Source organism: Tenebrio molitor, chromosome 7 (assembly GCF_963966145.1).
Source record: "Tenebrio molitor chromosome 7, icTenMoli1.1, whole genome shotgun sequence".
NCBI classification, from domain to species: Eukaryota; Metazoa; Arthropoda; class Insecta; order Coleoptera; family Tenebrionidae; genus Tenebrio; species Tenebrio molitor.
Window position 1 is genome coordinate 7166246 of NC_091052.1, and position 27472 is coordinate 7193717.

Sequence of the window (27472 nt, forward strand, 5' to 3'; positions counted from 1 at the left end):
GAAACTCATAACCACGTCACAATAAACTAAGAAGACTCGGCGACTCGGCGTTTTACTAAATGCTACAATCGTAGAAACTGTCGTACATATTACAGAACAGTGTTCTCGAGTTGTAAAGCTTTTTAAATTTTATTCAATTTATTAGGCTGCGGGTAAATGTTTAATCAGTACTGTTAACTTAATTATTTTCCCGGTGAAACTAAGAGTAATAAAACGGAGGCCTACTTTAGGGAGGGGAACCGTTAATGTGGTCCAGACACTCCTTCAGTTTAAACCAAATTTGAACCATTTAAAAACACAAAGAAATGAAAACATTTACAGTAACCTGCAGATGATGTAATTTTGTTTTGATTTAATATCTATAAGATTTCCGTAACAAATCAAAACTTCTCGTATCAACAACTCACAACAGTGTAAAGTTTGAATTTCCCGCCATTTGACACGAATGACATTTGTTTAATTTTAATCGGCACATGATTGAACATGTTTACTTTGAGCAAAGGGAGTCTTTAGATATTTGCTTCGAGAATAGGAATCGTTGGTTGTTCTATTTTTAATGTAAAACATTGCAAATAAATAAAAAACGGAAAGATTTTTTGTTTATAAATTTTAGGTTAGCTGTCAACATGCTCTAATTAAAACTCGTATCATAGTATGTAGGGAATAGATTTTGAATAAATACGTTCCACGACAGCATTTCGGTGGGTATAAAAGATTCAATTGAAACGCAGTTTGAAAGATTCGATCAGGATTGCTTAGGTAGGTGTGCCAGCTTTGCAACAACGAGAATATTGTGAAACGCACTTGTTGCTATGCATGTCGCTCGGTCACCTAACCGAGGGCTATTCAAAATAAATATCCAAAGAGGATAAGCCACTCACGCAATAACCACACCAGAAAATCGTTTTGTCGCAACATTACATACCTAAAAAGCGTAGGAAGGCCGCAACAAACGATATGAAATAATGAATCGTCGACAAAAAGTCGCTTTGGATTTTTCGCCGAGACCCATATCGGTGATTAATGATCCGGGCTAAACAGTGCTTTTGTCCTGACGTTATCTCCCAACTCTTCTGAATTAGCACCGGACGTGAGCTTTCTCGTTTTTCCTTCGCCCGTATAAGCAAAACTCAAACACGAGACAATGAAGCAAATTATCAACAGCATGCCTGGTGCTAATTCAATTTTAGTTGTAGCGTTTGCTGGAGAGATCAGCCCCGGAGCACACAAGTAGACCAACCCGGCCCACTTGATTATAATGCACAATGATGAATAGTGTATGCGGACACGAGTTTGTTAAAGGAAGCGGTGTGCTAGCGGCAGGGTTACCAACCGATGAATTAGTGCCCCCGCTGATGCATTGTTATAGAATAGGAACTACCCAATTTACCATAAATAAAATGCATCTGCTTGTACACAGCGCAGTTATGTATCCTTGTTTTATGAAAGTCACAAAACATGCCTTGGACAGACTGTTACTCGAAATCGATAATGTTGGTTTGCAAGTACTTGCATAAACGTAACGTAACACATATCACAGGTAGTTAACAAACTTCAGACAACTACTACGCTAAAATACTCCAAATGTTAAGACCTTTCACCACTCAATTTGCCATCATCAGGATAGTGTCAAACACATCATTTCTTTTTTTCTGCATTTTTATTATTACTCAACCCTCCACAAAATTATTTCATAACTAACTTCATACTAATCACAACGGTCTTTTATTTTTGTTTGCGTTTTGAAATGTGATTGACACACATAGAACGCTACACGTGTATGGAACATCGAACGCTAATGCATTAATGTCACGTGCAAGAAGTGATCCATACTTTGATGTTATTATTAACTTCTCGTTGCGTTTAATTGAACATTCTGTAAAAAGCGCTGTTTTACCAAAGCGTCAAAGGCTGGCCCAATTCAATAATTTTTCCCTTTTCCAAAACAATGACCTTGTTACACTCCAAAGCTGGCTTCAATTGATGAGTCACGATGAAAACAGTGCACGAGTGAAATGTCTGTGGAATAATTTCGTTGATTGGAGTCGCAGTACGTGCATTTACATTAACGTCAGTTCGTCGAGAACCACAATCTCGTTATTCCTCATTAGAGTTCTAGACAAACAAGTCAATTGTTTTCGACTAGCACTAAAGTGTGAATCGTTTGTAAGTTCAGTGTCGAAGCTTGTAATAAATTGTGCTTCAGTTGTTGTTAGTAGAACATTCCAGATTTCTTCGTCTGTGCATTTTCTGAAGAAGAAATCGGGAGACATCTCAATCTATGTAGACTGCTCCAGTTGTAAAATCTGAACAGAGTGGAAGTGAATGAAGATTTTTCGTCTCCGATTCCACCAACAATTTGGGTTCACAACTGATATTTTCCAAAATGCAATCATTCGACCTGTTAGGTTTTTGTTTTAAAGGCATTTGAATTCGAATAACAAAACAATTCGATTTAATAGGTAAAATTTTGTTAGCTCTGTTGATAAAATACAAAATAGGAAAGATGAAGCTTAAATACTTTTTTACTTCGTGAGATAACTGAAAGCCGTAAGAGGTTAAGAATCGCTTAAAGTAAGAGCTCCGAAAGGTGTGCTTGCCATTCCCACTTCTACTCAGAAATCGATACCCCCTGCGGTTTCCGCGATATGCAAGGTGTAAAAAGATTTATGTTTCATCCTATCCTAGCGTCCACGAAGATATTAAAAAAATCTCAGATGTGATATCTAAGAAAATCTCAACTACCATTTAGTAAACGTCATTGTCATCGAAAAAATGTTTACGTTATCGAAAGAAAAATTCTACATTGCGTTTTATATAAAACTCGATTGTATGATGATGTTGACTAAGATTTCATCACAAAGGAGTTCGCTTTTGAAAACCGTTAAGTTCGTTTTTTAAAAAAATATAGTATGGGAAAGTAGCCACCGAAGATCTATACCGAATCGGATTTTAAAAGCACAATAAAAATAAAACTGCCCATTCTTAAGATACAAATAAATTTCTCTCCGGGAAACGTACGATCCTGGCGCTTTAAAAGGACGTCCAAGTTGAGGCAGGATTCCGTCGGCATCTCGCTATGATAAAAAAAAACAAATATGTTCGCTACGGAGAATGCCGCAGAATATCAAAGACCATGCAGGTATTGCTTATGGCGCAAGTGAACATACCGGCTGTGTAAACACAGATAGGAGTTTGGGGGTGGTAATGGCCGGACTTTCCTCAAAAATTACCGTCGATATCCGCCCAGATAAACGTTATGTTTGAAGAGAAAAAAGCTTCCAGAGTGGGCCATAACCCTAAAGATAATTGCCATGTTGAGAAAAGTAAATTGGTTTCTATAAGGACTTTTCGGACGTTATGAGTCATTAAAGTGCCTCCAGTGGGGAGGAATGGACAATTTGGACTCGCCCTCCAAATCTGGGCCAGCGACGCCGTTGTCAATCAACGAACGAGTGTCTCCTGTTTATCGGAACTTTCCACAAAAACTTCAGACATGTATTTTTAAACCGTTCCGTGTGAAATAACAGGAAACGCGCACTCTTTGAAAATTCAAGAGATAGAAAATTAAATTCCATGTGCCTCTTGAGTAATGTAAAACAAATAAAAGCTTAGGTAAAGTGACAGTTGCTGAAATGGGTTGGCTCGACTCGTTTCACCGTGATGCCGCTCAAAACAGCGACTGTCGAAAAGAGTTCAATTAAATATTTATTTTTCCACAAAAATGTTAACGAACCCGTCGTCCGCGGTTTTAATATTAATTGCGTCGTCAGCATAGCCGGAAAAATAATTTTATTATGATGTGAAATGTTTATGGCGAAAAAATTCCAACTGGACTCTGTTTTTGCTAGATAAATTTACATTCGTGCTAATTTCGCAGCTCCACACCTGCACCCAATTCACGGATTACATTTTTTTCCTTCCCAATGCAATGCAGCAACAGTTCCAACTGCAATTTAGATGCAACCCAATTAAAGAGCGCGCCCCATAGATGTAGTTAAAACGCGATTAATCCATCTGTGGGGTAAGATTGCTGTTTAACAGACCGTGCCCCCGGCTTAATACCGCATTTTTTCGTTTTGATCTCGTTTACCCTCGAGAATTTTCCAAATTGAGTTTCCTCATATCGCCAACAGAAGCTGAAACTTTTTCATGAAATATTACAGAATTGTTCGCGTTTACATCGGAAAAAGTGTAATCTGTAAAGACGCGACGTTTTGCTACTTTTCACGACCTGATCTAGTCAAGGCAAAAGTAAAAGTTTGCTAATCGAATAAAAAGAATTCCGAATGAGACGCACCGGAGAAATTTCCCTCAATTAAATATGAATGCAGAGTTTCGAGACTTTTGAAATTCGTTTGATGTCATTGAATTTAATTTGGCTTTCTTTCATGTCAAGATTTTGCGACTGGGGGGCTCGTAATTGATCGAATAAAATTCACACATATTTCCGCTTTCCCGAGTTTATCTAGAAATTTGCCCTTAATGTAGTAGGTCTTCTAAGCTGGTTTACAGTGAAAACAGCTTTCAGATTAGTGGGAGCGCTTTTTAGTTCATTCTGAAAAGGTGCTGTACTACACCTAAGTGAAAAACACAAAATATAAAACGGGAAAACTTCTTTTCAGTGTCACTGCTTTCATTATTTTTCTCTTTAATCAGTCAGCTCTTTCCTAATTGCTCGTTTTCATGTCAACCGTGTTGAAAATTGTTTGAAGTTGTCCTGCGAAATTTAGCTTGACCTTGTGATTGCTGAAAAAGATTTTGAAAGTTGACGAGAAGGAACAGGATGAATAATGCATCTCGCAGGAGAACGGACAAGGCCGAAATGACATTGTTTACAGGTTAAACTTTCCATTTACAACACATGAATATGTATCAGCGTTATGAAAAGGAAAACACAAGAAATTCCAACAGTCCTGCCAACTTAGAGCACGTATAACTCTCGTTTTCTAATTCATGAAGCTCACGAAGTTCAAATCGGACCTCACCGGATAAATTAAATTCAAGAAGCGAAATTTCCATATTTTTACATCCGAGATGGCCTTTCAGAATACGCACTTTCCGCCGATATAAATTCGTTATTCGGTAAAATGATCGTGAAAAAATTTGTTTCGGTATGGTTCGGTAGCGAGTGGCCCCTTCGATCTTTTATAACAAATGATAGGTGCTGATTAACCTGAATCCGACCAGGGCTTCAAAGGAGGAAATTTCCCGGGCTCTCAAGAAGCCTCCATTAATAAATTTACTCGCAGAGCTGCCAAAACCGCGGCCAGGTTTGTTAAGACTAAAATCAATTGGTGCGGATATTTCTCCAGTCCCTCCATTTTCTGCGGTTGTTTTCTTACAGAAAAAAAAACAAAAGTAGAGTCGTTACAAGAGATTAGTGGCTCCACGTCTTTGTTGGAATTTTGAAAGAAGACCGAGGCTTATCAACGCATCTTGTGTACTTAAATGTTTATATAAAAAAGTTTCGTAATTAAAAAGTTTTAATTGCAACAGTCCAACAAATATAATTGGCTGCCGACTTCTGGGTCATTTATTTGGAAAAGTTAACGGCTTATTTCTAGTTGCGGACGTTTTAAGTGAGACACAAACTGTTCGAGTTTTAAAATTCTTATCCAACTTTCGTCGCTGAAATTAACGGAACTATTGATTTATGTGGAAAAGGAGCTTTTCGTTTGCTGTTACAACTGAAAAAAATCGCACATTGTAAATAGAATTTAATATGTGAGACGACAAATAAGAATGTAATCAAAAATTGATAGGTTATTTTGTATAGTGTTTATTCAAGCTGAGATGGCCCTGTCTGAGATGTTCTAACGTTATTTGCAAAACATAAAATTCGCATCATAAAAAACGGCTCTGGAGTCGGTCCAAATAAGTGTAAACACAGGGTAAAGTCGCAGGAGCAGCCGGTTGGCAAGCCTGGAATCCTGCATTAATTTCGACGGTCTTCAAATTGCCCTGGCTTTTTTAATTTTTATTTTTCACTAAATCCAAGGCATTACAGCTCTATTTAGTTGCACGTTTCAAAAATATTGTGACAGTCTTGAGAAAGTTCTTTTGCTTCGTCAACTAACTCCGAACACCTTAATTAACACTTGATAAGTGATAAACAATGAAAACTATTATACAAGTGTGAGCTGTCAAATGTCAAATTTACAAATTCAGAAGCGGCGGCAAATCTGGACGTTTACCATAAATCACAGCCAACTACCTACTATGTGAGAAATGTTTATTACAATAACTCTGTACTTCATCACTAGATATTCCGACATTTTACGTCAACCGAAAAAAAAATGGTTTGGATGACGGCATCATTCCACAAATATTATTTTTGCGACAGAATCGACAGCTTTGTCTTAATTGTAACAAACATTTCAGCGTTTTCGGTTAGCTTCGAACAGCAAAAAAATAATCCGCTTTGAAACAGGCGGCGTAAAATAAAATTCCACGATTTTTTGATACCCCATTAAATTTTTTCGTGGAGTGCATCAGCTCTCCCCTCGAAAAAGTCGAGGGTAAGCGCGCTGTAATCGAGTGCGACACGTGTTGTGCCAATAATGTCGCTATCATTAGTTAGAGTGAGGGTGTCAGCGATTTGTGCGGAGGGTTACATCCAGCAACCACTTCATTTGAATCTAACACGTATCCCTCAGTGAATACGAAACCTGACGTAATAAAATGTAGGATGCTGAAATAAAAAAAATCCAGCATACAGATGCATACAAAACAGGACACCCCTGGGATAGGTGTGGAAGGATGCTGACGGCGGCACTTTGAGACGACACTGTTTGCTGTTTTTTCGGATCAATCAGGAGCTGTCGTATTAATGAATAATTTATGAAAATTGGACACTGCAAGATTGTGATAAATATTTTCTCAAGGGTGGTGTCCGAGTATGCGAGAGGTCTAGCCGAGGCGGTTTTCTCGTGGAACAGTTAATAGGGAGTCTGGAATACGCCATAAAAGTAGATTGAGTGGTTTTAAATATTGTTGAGTTGTGCGGATAAATGGGGCGTGAACAACGGCCTAAATAGATTGCCGGGAGCATAATACAGTGACAGATAAAAATCTTCAGTCGCCATTATATGGTTTGTAATATCAGCTTATTTGAAGACGCACAAAGCTGTTTAAAGTCGAAGAAGGAAACTTTCCTATCGATACTCATCGATCAGCGCGTTCTGTCGCCCCAAAAATAATATTTACAACTTGGCATAACCTACTGGCAAAGTTTCCGAGACAAACACGCCGCCCCGGAACCGATAATGATAAATAATTGTTGTGACAGCGAGTCGTGTATAAAAGAAACCCAGGCTTCCGTCTTTGTGGCTTTAACCAATCTAGCAAAGTTTTAATGCAGCCTATCAACCCTTTTCCTGCTATTAAAGACCCGAAATTGCGGTAATCTTCCACTGCCACCTGGAGCTTTCCGGCAATTTATCTGATTGAAACTACAAAAAAATTCAAACAAATCAAAAACATTAAATTGTACCTGTCTTAATTTCCTAAACTGGAAATCTCTTTCATTTCTTACTGACTTCACAGAAACCTAAAATCGATGAATTACAAAGGTATTGGCAAGCACTCAATTGTGAAAAAAGTTTGATTTAGATAATTTCATGTAGCAAGAGTATTCTAATTAAGTGAAATGAAATCGATAGAATAGTTTCAGTTCAGAAATGTATTTCAGATTATAATTAAGCAGTGGTTATCCAGACTGTCTTTAGCTAAATATTTAGTGGTACATCAGAGGTATTTAATTATTGTGGATTATTTGTTATTACCGTTATTTGCTGGCTACACCGTGTGTTAAGCTGAAAATTTCTCATACAATTTTCTCTTGAAATAGTGCCCATTTTAGAACGGAACAGATGGTAGTATGTAAGGTTGAAAGAGGAATCAGACTAATGTTAAAGACAATCTGCGTGCTTTCGCTACATCACCCCAAGCAACTCCCATTTTGAAGTCTTAAACGGTAACATACTCCTTGTTATTCATTAGATTAGAAAATGAACAACCATAAATCAATAGCAACGTTTTGAATATTCAGGTAATTCCCCACATCCACACCGCAGTATTCAAAGTAGTCTATAGTTTTTATAGTTTTATGTAAAAAAAATGTTATATAATAAATATATTTATGCAAACAATTTTGAAGTCTTCTATTTGAATTATTAAAAACATTGGTCAGCATTTCAGGTCCAACATTTGTTCAATTGTTTGTTGCAGTTTTGTAAATTGTTAATCGGATTTCTAAACACACGTTTTTTAAATGCGGAAACAAAAAGAAATCAAGAGTACTCAAGTCAGGTGAATAACTTTAGTAAGAATCTTACACTTACCAATAGCCCAATTTATTGTTGTACTGTGAGCAGCAGCTGAATCTTGTTGAGAGTAGACTTTTGTTAGTTCTACATCATCCAGTTGATTTATAAATGGTTCGAGGAGTCCTTGGTGTCTTTGAGCGTTAATAGTTTCATTAAAGAAAATCGGGCCAATAATTCGCCTTCGGGGCATTGCAACCCAAACACCAAATTTAATTTGATGCGATGGCATCTCAATAACATTGTAGGGGATTAGATGCTGAGCAAGTTCTCTAATTTGGCCGTTAACGAAACCAGAAAGGTGAAACCAAGACTCATTAGTAAAAGAAAATGTAATTACATGTCATTGTTAAGAAAAGTGTTGTAGCAATGGTAAAATTGGATTCGTGGAAAAAAATCAGGAGATAGGAGTTGTTGAACCAAGGAATAAAGATCTAAATATACATTTTTCTTTAAGGTTTTTTTTTCATATTAAAATCGAAAAATGTAGAAAATTATTGTTTGATAGGAAAGTGAAAAAGTGAAAAAATGATTATATTTTACTTTAAATAAATTGTCGGCCGAAAATTTTTTGTGTATTACACGGCTAGAAAATGTTTTGCAAGTGCTCGTCCTTGTGCTTGCACTTGCAAAGTGGCATTTTCTAGCCTTGTGAAACAAATAACTATTTTAATCACTGTCAACTGGCAGTGGAGAGACAAACTGTCTCCAACCGACTAAAAGTTCTTGGTTTATTGATTTATTATTGACAAATTTTAATTAAAAATGTTTTTCTAAATTCAGCGGATATTACTACAGATAACATAACAAAATTCAGAATTTTATTTTAGTTTGTGTTTAGTGATCCATTAATCCACCTTAATGAACTTCCATTTAACAAGACGAAAGTTTCAAGACGTTACTTTGAATTAAATTTAAATTCAATTTAAAATTAAAAACTAATTTAAAATTTAACAACATCAATTTGTATTTGTCGATGGCTATTTAGCCTGACTTCTGATGTTAGGAAGAACTCAACTGAAACAGTATTCGTTTGGACAAACGACAGTTATTTATTATTATTATTGGAAATTGAATTACGTGCACCGTAGCAAGTCGTCCTAAATATATAAAAGTTATATTTTTCGCTAAAACTAAATTTCTTCTAGTGCGAATGCACGAGTTCCGAGTGCAGCTTCAAGGGAAACTTGCGAATCAGAATAAAAACTACAACTCCACCTGAAAACTGAAATTTCAGACTGTGAAAATGATTGGCGCATACATCGTGAATATTAATACGAATTCGTTCAGTCGATAGCATTCAGATTGAATTTCACACTTGAATTTACAAATTTATCATGATTCCTTTTTATTTCCAGTCCACAGTAACGGTTATTTCGTCACAGGCCATCACACGTACTCCCAAACGTGTCATTTTCGTCGAAAATACCCTGTTAAAAAATTCTATTATCGCCTAATAATCCTGTCAAACGTGCGCCCGAAGTGACAAGCAGCAGGCGCCCCCGAAATTACAATCGATAACCAAACGAAATAATTCGTGTGCACCTGGAATAAGGATAAGCGGCGGACAAATGGGGGCTGTCGCATCGATAAATATGTTTATACACCGATTTCAGTACAAATTCTGAGTTTGCGTGTGCGTGGCGAGCTTTGAAAAACGCCGTTTAAAAACAGGACATTTATTGATCGCAGCGAAAGGATATTTTCCACAACGAACACAAACGTGCGGTAAACGCGGATTGTTTTAAATATAAGTGCGGCAAAAATGGTAACATGAATCAATGTCCGAGATGTTTCATCCACCGCAATAAATTATTTACTGAGACAAAAAGGAAGCCACCAGATAAAAACCGCAGTCCATAAACACGACAAAATATGTCCACATGTCAGCCCTGGGGTACCCCATCCGGATGGCCGAACGAAAGCGGCTTTCTTGGAGATTTGTAGTAAATGTGAGGAGTAGGGAGTAAGGAGTAAGTGTTCGATTCTCGAACACTTATAATTTTCTAATTGGATGTCTGAGGAGCCCTCGATGCGAGGAGCTCTCCAGGCTGCAGTGGCTCCCATCAAATAAAATCCCTTTGTTGCTTATTCAAGTGTGAAACAAGGCTCGACTAATCCCACCTGAGCACAAAATTGATTAAAATCAAGCACATTTATTATTTTACGGTGAGTCTATAAATTCAGGGTAATCCCCAAAGTGTGAATTCTCATTTCGCGATAAAATCCTACTTTATTTCCAATTGTTTTCGGAATTGCGTAACGACATCGATTCACGCCACTTAATCACAGATTAGTCCGAAAATGAGGGCGCATTTGCATTTTTAGAACGTCCACTCTTTTTCAAAATAATTATTTCACGCCGGGTGTTAATTAGCGATAGCGCCGTCACCTCTTATTTTTCAGGCCCGAAGCTCACAAAGGGATGTTTTAATTCCACGTGTTTATCGCGCCTCTCTGACGCTTCACAAAAAGCCGAATTAAGATTTTTCACGTGTTTTCAGTCGGTCCGAGCGACCACTCTGTCATTTTCTTTGCAACTTTACAGCCTTCTTCCTCCCATTAATAACCACCGTCCTAATCCAAGCAGCGACTCTTCGGGCCAAAACCGACGCGATAAATCTGAACGACGATTTTGTATTTCGTTGCACTGGAACCATCTCCGCGGAACTTTTCCTGTGATTTACCGAAATTTATTCGACTTGTGTTGGCCACAACGGCCGTTCGCGTAAGTGTATTTTGTCGTAATTCCTGCAGAACGTTGGCAGGTCGTGTTACGGCCTTTCGAAACCTCTGCTTGGCTCACTTTGACCCCTCGTCCATGTCGTCTTTACTGTCGTTACGGTCACTTTGGCACGCGCTGAGGCTTACCTGCAATGGAAATGTTGCGAAATTTAGTCCCGCGGAAGTATTTCATTGCGGTGGCAAAAACCGCTCTCGACAAATTAAGTTGTATTGTTTTCTTTTGAGAAATCCGTCCTGAAAACGTCTTTGTTAAGACTAGGAAGAGAATGAAAAGGAATCGGCTAATGATGAATTAATGAATAGGAATGAGCTTATAAAAAAAAGACACTCCTTATTTATTGTTGCTGCTGTCATAAATCTGCATTTGTACAACGAACTCCTTTATGTGCTTTGCAGCTTGCAGACAACAATAAGAAAATTCTTTATTACTGATCAAAAGCTATCTCAAACACGAAACAACAGAATCTGTTCAACTCTTCTTAGTAAAAAAAAAAAATCACAACGAAATGTTTGAGTATAATTAATTTTTTAATCCAAACAATTACATAATTCAACTATTGCCGGGTGATCTACTTAACACGTATGAATGAACCATTGTAATTTATTCAAATTTCATGTAAACCGTTCAAAATTCCTTAACTTATTCCATCGCAGTTTAGTTCTCGATTAGTTTCCATTTAGTCCCGTATCAATGCTTCCGATTTATCGACTAATGCTTAAATTCCCACCAACTAATGAGACAATACGTATTGTTCAAATATATTTTTATTTTACGTAATATTCCATTCCCTTTTAGTACTGAATTCAAAACAAAAATTCTACTCTTGTGAGTTACTTTATAAAGAAGCCCTTGGCTACGTTGTTCTCTGAGAAAGAACTTTTTAAATTGATGACATTATGAGTTAATGACATAAAGTGTTTTTCAAGACTATCTCGTGCAGGGCATTAGTTACTTACAACATGTGTCAATGCCAATGGTCTAAACCACGAAACACTTTTTGATGGCACTGTATTTTAAGAGATGTGATCAGCAGAATTTTTAGGCTGGAACAAATAAAGAAAAACCAAATGGAAGGATTCTAAGATCTGAGGATCCAATAATATTTTAATCAATTGAACAACCGCAATTTGTCGTGGAGTTACTTGATTTTAATTGTTTTGTGACAATTCTTGTACATTGTTTTAAAGCCCCTGGTTTTTAGGCAACCAAGTAATCACACATTGTAGAAAACCAACAGTGACATTTATTGTAACTGTCAACCATAGAAACGCACAAAACAACCAAAATCTGTTTCATCATAGTACATTTTAATTGTCAGATATGTAATAATAAGTTTATTGCTGGTGTATTTTACACGTGTCAGTTTTGGAAAGTAAATAAATAAAAATTACCATACCTATTAAAAAACAAAAAATCTTCTATAATGAATGAATTGAATTCATGAATCTTACTTAATTGATTGTGATCATTATTTAAATTATAGATAGATAATATGTAGGTATTAGGTTTTTTTTGTGTATTTACATTATAATATAAGTACCTACACAACAATAAAAAGTATAAGAAGTAAGTTTTTTTTTTCACTTGGAGAACCCCCCCTTGAGATTTTTCATTTAACTCGGACTCATCTTCGAAGCCGGTCGATGCGAGCTCTTATCAATGAAAATTTTTCCGTGGCCTCGTGATTAATCTACTTTATCCGTAATGATCATCCATCAAGTAAATCCGCGCAGAAGAGTTTCTTGTCTTGCGGACTTAAAATGCCTTTTATTAGTTTTCGGAGTTAAACTCTCCTCAACGAAAACTATCCATCCTCCTAGTTCCGCACACATCCCACTAACAAAATCACCGCGGCACTGATTAATGAGTACACGAAATTTAGATCGATCCCCTCTCTATCACCTAGATGTTTGGAGCCATATCTGGGAATCACGGATGAGTTAAAATTACAGGCAAAGTAAACTGAGTGCTTGTAACGTAATCCATTAAGCGTCGAACAGTTGTAATCGAGTCGGTTTAAATTCTTGCGGATAATTACAGAGGACCGCAAAACAAGAGCCCCTCTAGGAGCATCCGCAAATCGAGGGCTCCCTTGCCGAGGTGCATCTGCACCGGAACACATTAATCATTAAAGTGCCGTTCGGGATCTGCTTCCTCAACTAGAGAGCTTTTTAATTAGCCAGGGATGAGATTAATTCTTGTCAGAGAATATTAGGGAACATGTCAGTGTGGAATTATAAATTTCCCGAATCGTCACAGGTGGGTTCCAACTCTTTTTTATCCAGTTGGAATCCTAGAATAATTAGACACAAGCAAAAATCGTAAATCAATACAGATCAAACACAGCGCTTGGTAATTAATCAGTTTGATTCATTTACTTCCTAAATGATTCCTTAATTAGCTGTGGAACATCACTTCCAAAAACCGGTGATTTTAATAGAACATCTTTTGTCCGGCGCCTCCACCATAAATTGCAACAAGTGATAGTACCTACTAGTACTGAATAACCGTTAATTGAACAAACGTTTGAACAAATATGGAATGGAATATAAAGAGTAGAACTGAAATGAATAAATGCAAAAGGTTTTATATTTTCTGAACAGAAACCTCGTTGCACATGTTCAAGTTGGAAATGTAAGCACTTACGAGGCTGCTTGGTTTTGAATTAAATTGTTTGCCAAACCAGTGGAAATCCTATATCACTTTGCGAAAGACACGAGGTATTTTGCTTAAGAGAGAAAATGTATGTTTTGCAATACTTCTAGTAACAAATGTATTTTATTCTTTACCGAAGCAATATTAAGTTTCGGCGAAATTTGGTTGAGTAATTTTATTAAGGTCCATGAAAAAATGCAATCGCCGAATCGAAGATGTTATATTGGAACAATTTAAGTTCTAGATATGCCTTTCGGTTCATTTCCCGGTCTAGTTATTTCATCTGATAAGATAAATTTTCACGTTTTATGTATTTCAATTTGGCCCGGTTCCAAGCAAGAAAGGATTTGTTTCATCTCGCAACTAATTCCTCTATTATTTGTCTCCACTTTATAAGTTATTCGGGACTGGAATTGGCGCAACAACAAAATTCCATCAAAGTCTTGCGAATGCGAAGCACCTAAATGACAAATCGGTGGCCATTTCGATACCGCCGACCCAGAAAACTGGAACTTTCGAGACGTTTAAGTAAAAAATTTAAATGATTCTTGAGAAATGATATCCTTTATTACAATCCCTTGAGATGTTATTGGCCGTAACTCAAGATTTTGTCAGTGAAAGAAGAATATTGCGCATCGTTTAGGCTTGCGCCGGATATTTATAGGATTGTGAAGAATTATGTTGCATAAATACATTTCATTTATTGCGGGCGTAAAACGCCAACTGTCCACATTTATCTCCAACATTTCCTTATGAAGCCTTTAATGAGGCAGATTTATTGGGACGTAACGGACCAATTGACGTTCGGTTGCCCATAATCAGACACTTTGTTTTGTCCCTTCGGACGACATTCCGGGAAGAATCGTTCCGTCCTGCAATTAAACCAAAGCAAGTCGTAAAGCCACGCCAAATTAATTTCACCCAAAACATAAAGTATTATCCATTATCCTCGAAATTAATCAGACGGGGCCTGTCGGGTTAAGCCGGACGCGAGGTCAGCTTCTCCCAACACGATATGAATGCAAAATGGGATCAACGTAAATAACCGAACAAAATAACATATTGACTCAATTAACCGCAGCTGTTCAAGTCGCTGTTGTGCTGTATTTAATTAAGCCATTTCGCCCAGTCTTGACTCTTTTATTGCCCTTCGCTCCATCCTAACGGTCCTGCGGAAATCATTAACCTGTGTCACGTAGGCTAGCTGACAGAACTGATGGCGCAGCCGATGCATGTTTTGTCTAAAAATGTCCCAAACAAAGTAACCAGAAACAAACGGACGTGTCCTTCAATGGGGTCATTTCCAACAGGTGTTTCTTACGAGGAGGGTTACCTTGCTGTCCCTACCTGTCCATTCCAAAGTCTAAATCCTCACGCACAATTAGCTGCTTGGGCCATCTTGTCAATTAAATATTGTTTTTTTAAATCTTTCACGGAGCAAAAAATGAGAAAAAGACACATTTTTTGCTTAATCTTAACACCGAGGATAATAAGTACCTAATAACAACATGTGCGCTGAAGGTACACTCCAAATTTGAAATCAGTCGATTAAGAACATCTTGAGATATTATAACAGCCACTTTAAGAAACATAGTTTTGAGAAAAACGTGTTTAACATTTTTTCGTACCAATAATTTCAATAAAGATTTTTTTTCAACCGCTGTAAATTCGTCAGTTTGGGGAATTTCCAGATAAGACTTTAGAGAGTACACATTTTCGAAATCGTTCTTTATGAAAAACCTAAAGTCCATTCAAAAATCAAAAAACCACCACCTGTTGCTTTAGGTTGGTAAAATTTAAAAAACCCTAGGTAGATATTTTTTCATACTATGTTGGTAACCATAAATTGTGACATTTATTTGCTTCAAAATAAAATTCAATTACTTTGAATTTCGTTCATACTGTTTTATTAGTAGCACGTTTCATTTATTTATTGGTTCTTATTATTTTTACTTAAACATCCCCAGAAAAACAAGACACTTAATAAACATTTAACCTCAAAATTCCAAGTCTCACCAAATTTTAGACTGGACAGCGTTGCCGATAGTAATTATCGAGGAAAATGCGACGTTGGTGGCGTTTTAATTTTGAATGGACTTTATGTCTAGACGAGAAAACAGCTTAATAGTATATTATGATACAAGTGTTATAAGACGTCATATTGTTGTCCGGGTTGTTTGAGTCCAAAGTAACTAGTGCAACACTATGTCGTATAAAACGGGTATTAATTCTTTTTACTACTGTTATTTTTTATATTTTGCATTTACTCGTGCATATTATGTACAAAGTGTCTCTGAAAGAACGTACGGTTGGCTTAAAAAAAAACGGAAACTGTCAGAAAAAGTTTCGTCAAATTTTATTAAATTTTTATAGTTTGAAACGGTCTTTTAGAATTTAGGTTAAAAAACAACACCTATGTGTCAGAAATGTCAGTTATGCAAATACAAATACTACTGTCAAACAGACACAAATTGTCAAATTAAATTTCCAATTCACATTAGGTCAAATTTCATTTCCCGTTTTTTTTGAAGCCAACTGTATATGAAGAGTCCTTGGAATTGTGCGGCTCTATAATTTTATTGTATCAAACTATGTTGAGCTTTTAAACCAGATTTCAACAGTCAAATGTAAAATTATTAAATCAGCGTCAGTTGTGAGTTTGACGTCCTAGTTATTTCGTTTGTGATTTTCTTCAGTTTTTCTATATTCTAATTACTTTTCATCTTACAACAGTCTTTCTTAAAAACCTATCATTAATGGGCTTACATAACCTCTGTTTTTCTATTTGGTACCACATTACAGAGCGGCAAAAATAAAATCTTTGTACTTTGACACTTTGTACTTTAAATTAAAAATTGTGCCCAGTGTAAATATGGAGAATTTTTGGAGAGTTGGTACCACTAATATGACACTAAGAAAACATTTGATCATCAAATTGCAATTTCAAACTTGCTGTCAATTCGACACAAAAATTAATTTTAAAAAAGTGTTCTTTACATTGAGGTGTCTTTTATTTTAGTTTTAACTAATTTCAATTAAATGACAGTAAACGTGATTATTTACATTTCGCTACAAGGTTTTGAATGTCAAAATTTGAGGTTGTGTTTGGATGTTTGTATTATTATTTATTATCTGACAGTGCAAAGCAACTCAAAGTTACCAATCTTACAACGTGAAAAGTTGCGTATTTAAAAGGAAACTAAATTTTCCTTATTAGATGTGGTCTCAAGGCTTTATTTTTTTATGAAAAATCAGAAGAAGGAACATTCATTAAAAAATCATTATATCTAACTTCACCGTTATCTACGATTACATGATGACGTATTCCATGTTTTTATCGAACTTCATAAAATAACAATAACTCAATAGAATGACATATTTAGATCGGATAAATGGATAAGAAGACGAATCGTTTCCATAATATTGACGGATACTGTGCGTAGGTAGGCGGAAATCCATCTAAACACAACTAAAATATTCTCTGCAAGAGCGTATTTAGTTTATTTCAACCGGAATTCAAATGAAGCTCTTAAGAACATTTCCTAGCGTTGACTGGGCGTCTACAAAAAGTTTTTAAAGTAGATTGTGTCTTCATTGCAAATATTATGTCATAATTAATGCAAACAAATCCGAAACATTGTTGAATTGCACTTCAAAACACAAAATATTGCAGTAAACACTTTCGTAGATGCCAATTTTTGCGCTGCTTAAATCGATGTAATTTCTTCGGTGTGATTATTGTTGTTTATCGTTGCAGGGCCGTTGCTTCCGCAGCATGGCGCGCAAGAAGGGCACATGATGGCGCACAATGGCGCCCCTCTCCTGATACTGGCGAGCCTGCTGGGCCTGCCCGTCTTCGCCCAAGACAACAAGTGCCCCAGCTTAGCAGCGAACCCCTCTTGCCCGTGCTTCAACTTCGAGGATGGCATCTTCCTCGAGTGTCCCGCGGCCACTGCCAACTCCCTGCGCACGGTGTTGCAGATCGTGTCGGGCCCCATCCAGTCGCTCAGCGTCTACGACCTGGACAAGACCGTGACGAAGCTCACCTCCGACTTCTTTCCCGAGGGGTCGGTGGTCAAGCACTTGCAGATCTCGCACTCCAGCCTCGAAGAGATCCTCGACGACTGTCTGACAGCTATCAAGCCCGAGCTGGAATCGCTCAGCTTGGTGTCGGGGAAGCTGCGTGAAATTCCCCAAAAAGCGTTCGCCGGACTGGTGAAACTTATAGCGCTGAATCTGGAATCGAACGAGATCGGCGACTTGCCGAGTTACAGTTTCTACGGCCTCCACCTGATCAAGTTGAACATGAAGGGCAACCAGATCCAGAAGGTGTCGGAGTACGGGTTCGCGGGGCTGGAAGACTCGTTGTCCGAGCTGGACCTCGCCGAGAACAAGCTCCTGTTCTTCCCGATGACGGCGTTCAGGAGGCTGGAGCGGCTGCGGCTGCTGAAGCTCTCCTGGAACGAGATCAACTTCATCCCCGACGACGGCTACTCCCGTCTGGACTCGCTCCTGTTCCTGGACTTGAGCTCGAACAACTTCGAAAAACTGGGCGAGGACTGCTTCCGACCGTGCCCCTCCGTCCGAACGTTATCCCTTTACTACAATGTGATAGAAACCGTGCACCCCGACGCTTTCGCTTCTTTGACCCACCTCGAGTCTCTGGATCTGAGCCACAACAAGATCGTGTTCCTGGACGCGACCACCTTCCAGACGAACAAGAAGGTGCGATCCATCGATCTCAGCCACAACCACGTCCACTACGTCAGCGGCGTGTTTGCGTTTCTGCCCGATCTCAAAGAATTGTTCCTCTCCGAGAACAACATCCTCGAAATCCCCTCGGACGCTTTTACAGATTCCACGAATTTGTCCGTGATTTACCTCCAGCAGAACGCGATCCGTCGCATCGATCCGGAAGCCCTATCAACCTTAGTCAATTTAGCGCAACTGCATTTGAGTTCAAACTTCGTGCCGCATATTCCTCGTGATTTGTTCCAACAAAACCGCAATCTTACATCTTTGAGTCTCGACAGCAACTGGATAACGGACTTGGAACCGGGAACTTTCGATAAAACAATCAGCTTGAGGGAGATCCGTTTGCACAACAACCGCCTCGAGGGCGTACATCGCGGCGTGTTTGATCCTCTTCCGTCTTTATTGGAGTTGCATCTGCAAAACAACGAGATCGCTTCCATCGACTCGGGGGCCTTTCAAAGCCTGCAGAGTCTCCAGCATGTTAATTTGCAAGGGAACGTGATCTCGGAATTGGGCGACGTGTTCATGCACGAGTCGCCCTCTCTGGTTTCGATCCAGCTCGATTCGAACAGTATCATTTCTTTACATAACGACTCGCTCAGGGGCCAATCCAGCGTCCAGATCATGTGGCTGGGACACAACAGGCTCAAACGCCTGGACAGCGCGCTCTTCAGGGACTTGTTGTTGATCCAACGCGTCTATCTCACCAACAACAGCATCTCTTTCATCGAAGACCACGCTTTCGAACCGATGCAAGCGCTCAAATTCCTCGACTTGGGGATGAACCAACTCGCCGAGATCACGACGAGGACATTCGCAGAACTCCACGAACTAGAGGAGTTGTACTTGTCGTACAATGTCATCCGAACGATCGAACCCCGAGCGTTGACTAATCTCAAGAAATTGAGGATCCTGGACTTATCCTACAACCACTTGACTGTACTCCACGACGCAATTTTCCAAGAGGGATTGCCTATAAGAGTGCTCAATCTAATGAACTGCTCCATATCTGAGATAGAAGCTGGCGCCTTCCGAGGTCTTAACAACTTGAACGAGCTCAACTTGAACGCGAACGAGTTGACTTCCAGAGATTTGGGTCATTTGGATATTCCCGGTTTGAGGGTGTTAAAGCTGTCCAATAATAATTTCAGCGATTTATACGGTACGGCTCTCAACGGCTTACCCTCGCTCCAAGTGATAGCGCTCGACGGTTGCCAAATCGAAAAACTACCCCACGACATATTCCTCAAGAACAAGAATCTCCTGAAAATTGATTTGAGCCACAACTCGATCGCCGAACTCAAACACGGCATTTTCCTCAACCTGAACGTGTTCAAAGAGCTGAAGCTGACCGCCAACGCCTTCAAAGAGCTGCCCTACACTGCCCTGCTGAATATATCTACGATGGAGATTTTATCGCTGTCGTCGAATAAAATGACGTCGGTGGACATCTCGCGCCTCAACGGTCTACCCAACTTGAAGGAACTCGACCTGAAGAACAATCTAATCTCGTCGTTGTCGGGTTTCGCCTCTTCGAATTTAACGCAGGTGCTTTCGGTGGACTTGAGTGGCAATTCGCTGTCCGCTCTACCTGCCAACTTCTTTCATCACTCGCCCTTGATGCGCAGAATGGATCTCTCCCGGAACCGGTTCCGACAGATACCGAACTCCGCGCTCTCCGAGAACACCCTTCCAGGCCTGGCGTGGCTCAACCTGACCGGCAACCCCCTGGTGCGCATCCACGACATCGCCTCCGCCCATCGCTACCCCACTCTCGAGGAAATACACATCAGTTCGACCAACTTGACTATCGTCACCAGCAAGGACTTCGAGAACTTCCCCATGTTGCTGCACGTCTACCTCGGCGTCAACCGCATCTCCAGGATCTCGCCGGGCGCCTTTGGCAGCCTGCCGCACTTGCTCACGCTCGATCTGGGCGTCAACGAGTTGGAGCTGCTGCCGCAGGAGCGGCTGCAAGGACTCGACCACTTGCGGATACTCAATCTCACGCACAATCGCCTCAAGGAGCTGGAGGAGTTTCCCACGGATCTGAGGTCGCTGCACGTACTGGACATCTCGTTCAATCAGATTAGCAGAATCAGTAAAATCACATTCCAGCATCTGGAAAACCTCGCCGAACTGTACTTGTACGGCAACTGGATTTCTTCAGTGTCTAATGAAGCTTTCAGACCGCTGAAAAAGCTCCGAACTTTGGATCTCAGCAGGAACTATTTGGAGAATATCCCGCTGAACGCGTTCAGACCGCTCGAGACGCAAATTAGAAGTCTTCGCACTGAAGGTAATACAAATTTACAGAAAAAAAAAATAGATAAACACTTTAGATCTTACAAATATTTTCATACAGTAAATGGATTAAAACGACAAATAAAGAAAACATATTTTTTTTTATTTTCATTCACTTCGCTTAAAAGATGAATCTGTATTGTGTCTTATTAAAGAAACTATTAGCTATCGTCAACAAAGGACTGAATTTTCTCCATTTTCTTTTGAAAAGCTTTGACGCCTCGAAAGGAATTATAATGAATTTAAAATGAACCGACTCCATTTCCTGCAACCTGCCGATCGTAATTAACAGTTTATTTACAGAGAACCCGTTATCGTGTAGCTGCGACTCTCAGGAGCTGTGGGAGTGGCTGCGCGATCACCAGAAACTGGTCGAAAGAACGAATACGTTGGAATTGCGGTGCGAACATCCCCCGGAATTGAGGGGCCGGGTATTCCTCGACCTGGACCCGGAGCAGTTCTGTGATCAACCGCTCGTCATTAAACTCGGCATCCAAGATATTCAGCCCTTCTCCGTGCTGGTATCGTGGCAAAGCCGAAATCATTCCGGATTACACGGATACCAAGTAGCTTATTATTCCATCGATATGGTGGATGAGGTACGAATAATAATGGAAATGTTGTATTAAAGACGCGGCCCGTTCTGTTTTTTAAGTTCTCCGACGTACGAAACGTTCCCAGGAGGATAGATTCTTAAATTTTAATTTTTTTATTATGTTTTCGGAGGATTAAAAAACTTTTTAATTAGCAGTATTGATCCTTCCACTCATAAACAAGCACAAGCTAATCTTATAAATCGTTGTAAGGGGTGAACATTAAACACGCGCCAACTTTTAACTTCACACTCGCACTCTTAACTCATTCTGGAAAAGTAAAAATAGAATTTCTTTTTTGTGCTGACAAAGTGATGACTACATTTTTAAGAGTCGTTTCACACGCAAAGCATTCCTTACACCACGTTACGAGTATTTTAATATTCCTATCGGAAGTTTGAACGGACTTTACTGTAGAAATTCCTCGCACCCAAAACGAAATATAACTGAATTTTTTGAAAGCTCTACCCTCAAGGTTTTTTAAAGTCAATTGTCAAAAAAAAAACAATTCGAGTGTCTCATTAAGACATTGACAGGAGGTAAATGTAAACAGTAAATATTTAATTTCTTTATAACTCCTAAAGTGGAAAGCACATCGTTTAAATTATGTCTGGAGCTACTGTGCATTTAGTGCAATTATCCAAAAATCTACAATCCGTTGTCTGAACCTTGTGCAATATAGACAAGTCTATTATTCTTGCATATCTGACGTTAACACAAATTTCTATGTTGCGAAGCATTGAAGCAGCAAAGTAGTTGTTCCATACGGTAATTTAAACTTTGTGTTGATGCCGTTCGTTTAGCCATTACTGAAGTTCTTAAAATTTACAGTCAATTCACATCTGTGTCACACCAACTAACAAATGTGGAGTATTCAGGTCAGTTAAATGTGGCAATTATCATTAAATAGTCAGATATGCTATGTACTCCGGGATTCCATTTTCATTATTTAGGTGGGTCTGCATCATAAAGTGACAATTTATCAAAAGGCCTCATGTGACACTCAGTAATGAAGCGGTAGATTCTAATATTATTTATATTAATAACGTCCACAGATGTTATTGGGCCATATTTAAGCCTACAAATTAAAGTAATGTTTTTGCCACGTTAAATAATGAAATAACCATGATTCCACCTATTTAAATTTCTTTTTGTTTATATGTTTTTCAGTTGCTCAACTAATCCAACAAACTGAATTAATGGCACTCCCTGTGCGTATAAATTTATGATAATGATACTTACAAATTCATAATTAGACTGGATAAATGATAGTGCCGCAATTAGTGAACCCTTTTTTAAAACTGCTTGACACTTTCTAATGGCAGGACTATTATTTTCTTTACTTTTTTCTACTTTATCGTTGAAATCCATTATTAATTCTTCTAGAGGGACGAAATGACTATGAAATTAATATAATTATTTTTAATAAATTTATTTGACCATCCAATTTTTTTGCGTGTTCGGTATATTGAAACAAGAGGTTTTTTTATTTATTGTTTTCAACTGTCATAAATTCTCATTTTTCTCCTTTGTAAACTAACTGCTCTAAAGCAAAAAATAGCAGATAACCAACCGTTGCCCTAGACAACACATTCAAAGTGACATTTCTTGAAAAATTTGTCAAAACTGTCAAAAGCAAATGCGAAATCATTTTTAAAAGATTTGGAAGCTTTAGGGACGTCGCGTCGTTTCAAACAATAAAAGTTTGTATGCAACTCGTTTCTGTGCAAATTGGGCTTTTCTAATTGCCTCGAGGCCTTAAAATCCTCGCTACGCTCGTATTTCAATCTGGCCTCTCGGGCAATTAGAAAAGCCCAATTTACACAGAACCTCGTTGCATAAATAACTATTTTTAATACAGGATTTTGTCATTTTTTAAACTGAATATTCGTAAAAAGTAAAGCTTTACAGGACTCTAAATAGTTTTTGTTGACGAGTACTTTTTATGAGTAGGACGTTGTGAATAATTATACGCCATTTTCTCCTGGATTTTTTGTTTGTAAACTTAATAGGACTTTCTTCAGGGTTTCTCGCCAGTCGTATACAACAGGTTCGTAACGTTACCATCATTGTAGTCTCCTTTTTGTCGTTTTCTGGCATTCTCTGCATTCCACTTCCAGAGAATGCCAGACAACATACATGGACGAGACGGGACGCCGGGTCGGCCAAAGCATCAAGATACATCGACTCTGCATTTATAAATCACCTGATAGAAAACAACAACACTATTAACAGTGAAGCCACGACATTCGCGCATAGCGAGAAGCAGGAAGGAAGGTATACAATACACTAGAAAAAGAAGAAATACAAGCGATTCGCGATTAAATAAAAATAAAAATAATAGAGCAACAACGTGTATTGTTGGCTGCATACGTTAAAAACTTGAAACAAAATGAACGTAGAGTAGGCGTGACAATTATGACCTTCACAACAAAAAATAAGTTTGGAAATAAAATAATTGGATGATAGAAGAAGAAAAACAACAAAAAGGCGAACCAGAGTGACGGTAACGGTAGGAATGCGCAATTCAAACTGTTGTAGACGACTGACGAGAAACGAGGACCGAAACTAGGAGGTTTAAAAAAAATCCAGGAGAAAATAGCGTAAAATTATTCACAATATCCCACTCGTAACTCTTGAATACTTGCTATACATTGTTTATGGTTCCTGCCTGAAACGCTGCTTGATTCAAAAAATTTTGTTTGATAAAATTGATGCATTTTTTTCACATGCATGTCAGTAGCAACATGTTATACTCGTAAAATCTGAAACTTACAATCACAGTTTTTTAATTGTAGGTATGTGAAAAAAGTCTATGATAATCTCGAAAAGTAAAAGTGGAAAAAGTGTCGTAAAGATAAGGAACTAAAGAGTGAAAGTATTAAAACACTGATTGCTAATTGATACTCACACCTTCGCACTGAATTGAAAAAAATGATCATTTTTTAGTTCCGCATAAGAGACTGTTCCTACATTTTAGAATCCCTGATAAGCACGGTTGTTTAACCCTTTACTGCAAAGAGTCATCCAGTACTGACTTAATTAAAGTGCTGTGTTTTTCTACTGAATCAATTTGGTCTTATCTACTTACACCATACATACCTATTTATTTTCGAACATACCATTTTTTTTATTATCGAGCCAAATTTACAAAATAAGCACTAGCATAGCAAAATATTCTTAAAAGTACAAAATGATGCCAAAATTAACAGACGTCAGTCAATTGCAATTGGAATAATTATACTAAAGTGTGTTAAAAATGAGTATTGAATAAGTACGTTAGTCGAGTTCGGATGACTGATAGAGAAACTAATGGAATGTTGAGCATCTTAGCTAGTAATGTGTCTTATGTCGGGATCCACCTGCGACCGCGTGAAAGACAAGCCCTCCCCCTGCTGAAGGTTTATTTATAAACCGATTGTTTTCGTAAAAGCGCTGAGCCGGCGGCTTTTATTTTCGTTTCAGATTCGCGGTCGGATGCTGGACCGCAATTCACGGTCCATGAAGCTTTCCAAACTGTATCCAGGCACCCGCTATTTAATATGCGTCCTGGCTCTGGGCAACTGGGCATCGCATCGACGGGAAACGGCGGAATCCCGTTTGGCCGCCCGCAAACCGGAGAACGGGACGGCACGCGACACCCTCGAGGTCTTCAACGACGCCATGCTGCCCCTCTTGGTCGACTCCCCCACGAGCAAGTGCGCCGAGGTGAGCACTCTGGGCGCCCCCGACAGCATCCACGTGGGCCTCGGCGGCCTCCCCGACCACGGCATGGGGGTCCAGTCGATCCTGACCCGACGCCTAGGCCTCATCATCGGCTGCTGCATGGGCTTCGTCGTCTTCATCGTCCTCGTGTCGGTGTTGGGCTATCTTAAGGTGAAAAAGCAGAGAGCCGCCGTTAAAAGGGACCAGCCCATCCCGCCCGAGTACATCTCCTACAGACATTTTTCGATCCAGAGCGGAGAGGCGGGGGCCCACGGGGGCCACCCCCACTTCATAACCAACATGAACACGACGGCGATTAACTAATGAACAAGGCGAGGACGTCGTTAATCATATCAGTGTGTTATTGCGGACGCTCTCTAAACGAGTGGTTAGTGATAATCAGTCTTAATCATGGCCAACGGTCGAAGAATTGTTGTGGACTTACGTCAATTAGCCAAATGGACAGCGGGCTCGTTCTCTGAAAAATCGAAAGTTCTTGCATTTTTCAGGAGGTCTTTTGTTAGCGCTGTCGGCAGACTTTCTAATGCAATATGCAACAGGAAGCGTCAGGATTACAGTTCGCGCCCTTTGCATTTCTTCTTGTATGTTGTCACTTTAATCCCACAGTTGTTAATTTTCGATGACAAAAGACCCGGCGCATCCACCAAATTTGTGTTGCACATTATATCTTTTATTAGGTAAATGATAAACTTGACGCAATAACATTGTTACATTTGTTACATATTGTTAAACATATTTAGAAATTGGTTGTAAATGATTATCGAAGCAATAAATTTCGAGGGGAGACAGAAACTGTAAGAACTTTCCATTTACCGAATTTACTAGCAAAGACAACTATTAACATGCATGTTCGAGAGAACTTTTTAACAATGTTCTAGTCACATAAACATTTTTATAGTACGTTACATCGTTATAATTTAAATTAAAATGTATTAATTTTTTTGATATGTAAATAGATAGAGTAAATAAAATAAATTGTAATTAAAAAAGCGTTACTTTATTTCACCACAGATGCCACAAGATTAATGTTTGGCGTAGCCTCAATGCACTTAAAATAATGGCGTTCCAGAACTTCATCTTTTCAACAAAAGGACAGGTAGTGTGTTGATCTTTACTGAAACAAAATGTTACAATCCTTGAAAGCTTTAATCCGGATAGTAAGCTTCAGTTTTCGGAGCAGAACTTTCTGGAACTGCGTCCGCACATAACATAAAATAACGGAAAGCACACTTCACTGGAGAGCGAAAATGCAAAAATCGTGCATCAAAAATTCTTAGAATTTGCTTTTGTTCGTGCAAAATTAATTCCTTTTAAAGGAATGGCTGGAAAGTGCACAGTAACTATGCAAAGAAAAATTAACATGAATTATTCGCGTTTATACGCACTTGCAGTTTTCACTCACTCTAATTCATCAGCCTCATAAATACCAATTACAGCTTGCAGCTTGCACTACCAATTTTCCCGGAAAGTTAAAACTCTTTGATCAATTTCACAAAAGAATGCGGAAGTTTTTACGAGCTGATTAAAAACTGCTCCCGCTTCCTACATAATTGAAAAATTTTTGTTTTCGCGTGTTGAACTACCTACAACGATCAATTGAATGTTTTAGATATTTTATTGCGATATGAGAACTTCGATAAACAGTCGGCAAGTTCTCACCACCACGCTGGATAGAAAGTTTCGCCGCCACCGAAATAAATCTGCGAATAACAGAAAACAAAGCACTTTTATCAGGATTCTCCGGTTCATTATTTAAGCTTTCAAACGTTTTCGATACAACAGACACCTTTGTTAGACATGTCATGATTCTTACCCCAAACTGGGGCAAGTTCGACGAAAATAGCTCCCCTGCCTCGATTTTTCCGCCCCCGATCAAAGTTTGGTGGTTGCTAATAGAGGGGTGCCTATAAATAATCGTGAACTTGCTGTCTCTATCGGCAAAACTTGGCGGGGAATAAATTTTTGTTCCGCCTTATTTATTCAGTCATAAACTACAATAGATTGAACGTGAAATTTACAGTTCATGACACTTGTTTCAAGCGTTATTTATCGTATTCATGCACCATTCCGCAAACAGGGTAACAAATTGTAAGATTTGCACCGCGCATTACTGCAGACATCCTGGCCGATTCATCACAAATTGTATTTTGTGTGCAGGAAACGTGACGCAATTATGAGCTTGCACCCAAATCCCACGATTTAACTACGTTTGATTAACGAATTTCACTGCGGTAATTGAAGGTTTATTTTCTGTATCGGGTCAGACATCGGTAATCAAAACAATTTAAAACGGATTTTAATCGAGGGCAAAATTGACATCGAGTGTCCTACTGTGTGTACCAAAATAACAACGATAAACACAGTTC

General features: G+C 38.7%; 1 protein-coding gene across 3 annotated transcripts in view; it reads left to right on the top strand.

The window, feature by feature from the left end:
• The window catches only part of LOC138134932 (protein artichoke), a 62924-nt gene extending 36835 nt beyond the window's left edge, over positions 1–26089 (top strand). For all 3 annotated transcript variants that reach the window (XM_069053531.1, XM_069053533.1, XM_069053532.1), the window contains 3 exons: positions 17486–20782; positions 21091–21386; positions 24846–26089. In XM_069053531.1, the coding sequence (XP_068909632.1) occupies positions 17524–20782; positions 21091–21386; positions 24846–25409 (4119 nt within the window). In that variant the 5' untranslated portion in view covers positions 17486–17523 and the 3' untranslated portion in view covers positions 25410–26089. The remainder of the gene's footprint in view (positions 1–17485; positions 20783–21090; positions 21387–24845) is intronic.
• Positions 26090–27472: the final 1383 nt, after the last annotated feature.